Source organism: Colobus angolensis, unplaced genomic scaffold (genome assembly GCF_000951035.1).
Source record: "Colobus angolensis palliatus isolate OR3802 unplaced genomic scaffold, Cang.pa_1.0 Scaffold2124, whole genome shotgun sequence".
NCBI classification, from domain to species: Eukaryota; Metazoa; Chordata; class Mammalia; order Primates; family Cercopithecidae; genus Colobus; species Colobus angolensis.
The window spans coordinates 1-1,154 of NW_012115294.1; the positions used below are offsets into that span (position 1 = coordinate 1).

Consider the following 1,154-nt stretch of genomic DNA (forward strand, 5'->3'; position numbering starts at 1 on the left):
TCAGCCTAAACCCCCACAAGAAACAGAGAAAGGACACCCAGCTTGTGAGCCTGAGAACCTGGAATTTAGTTCCTTCATGTTCTGGAGAAACCCTCTGCCCAGCATCGATCATGAACTGCAGGAGCTGCTGGTGAGGCCTTGACTTTTGGTCTTCGGACGACAGCTCAACATCTCCCCCACTGCTGCTGTGGGCTGGGAGTTTGAAAGGTCTGTTGATGTTTCAGATTGACAGAAGTGAGGATGTTCCAAGTGAGGAGGAGGAGGAGGAAGAAAACGGGTCTGAAGACAGAAAAGATGACAGCGATGACGACGGGGGTGGCTGGATAACCCCCAATAACATCAAGCAGATCCAGCAGGAGCTGGAGCAATGTGACGTCCCCAAGGACGTGCGGGTTGGCTGCGTGACCACAGACTTCGCCATGCAGGTGGGTAGGGTGGGCCTGAGCCCACATGTCACACACATCATCGGCAGCGGTCCTACCGAGGTATACAGATGTACACAGAGCTGTTGCTGTGCAGCACTTGTTTTCCTGGTTCTGGAAAGCACCTGTGCCCTTGGTGATTTTTAGTTTTGCTTAGAGGGTAGACAATCGTGATACGATGACAACATTTGTATAGTACATTAAATGTTGAATGTTTACTATTTATTTATATTTTTTTTCAGTATATAGAATGTCATGTGGTCAGCAGATTCTTAAGACAGGGAGAGAGGGTTTTCAGCCAGCAATGAGTATATTTGGCCCAGACAAAATGGCTGTTGAGAGAGCTTGCTAATGACAGGTCATGGAAAATGACAAACACAGGCTCCAGGACAGTGTGAGAAAGACGCCTGGGGCTTCGTCCTCGTTTACACATCTTGAGAGGCCTCCCCAGGCTGAGTTTCCTTCACAAAAGCCAAGGAATATGGGCAACGCAGGGTTTGTGAAGTTCCCTTAACTGTGATTACAAAATTAATGTGAAAAGAAAATTGATGACAAGAAAATTGAGTTCTTCTTTAACTTGTGGTTGTAGAATGTTCTGCTGCAGATGGGGTTGCACGTGCTGGCGGTGAACGGCATGCTGATTCGCGAGGCCCGGAGCTACATCTTGCGTTGCCACGGCTGTTTCAAGTACGTAGCTGGTGACCTGGCCCTGGTGTCCTCTGTGGAACACAC

The 1,154-nt window shown here is 48.7% G+C and overlaps 1 protein-coding gene across 1 annotated transcript in view; it reads left to right on the forward strand.

Moving 5' to 3' along the window:
• Positions 1 to 7: 7 nt before the first annotated feature.
• The window catches only part of NOB1 (NIN1/RPN12 binding protein 1 homolog (S. cerevisiae)), a gene marked incomplete at its 3' end in the record, with an annotated part of 3,928 nt that continues 2,781 nt past the window's right edge, over positions 8 to 1,154 (forward strand). Inside the window, exons 1-3 of the mRNA XM_011942931.1 lie at positions 8 to 130; positions 225 to 425; positions 1,012 to 1,109. Of these exons, the coding sequence (XP_011798321.1) occupies positions 77 to 130; positions 225 to 425; positions 1,012 to 1,109 (353 nt within the window). The remainder of the gene's footprint in view (positions 131 to 224; positions 426 to 1,011; positions 1,110 to 1,154) is intronic.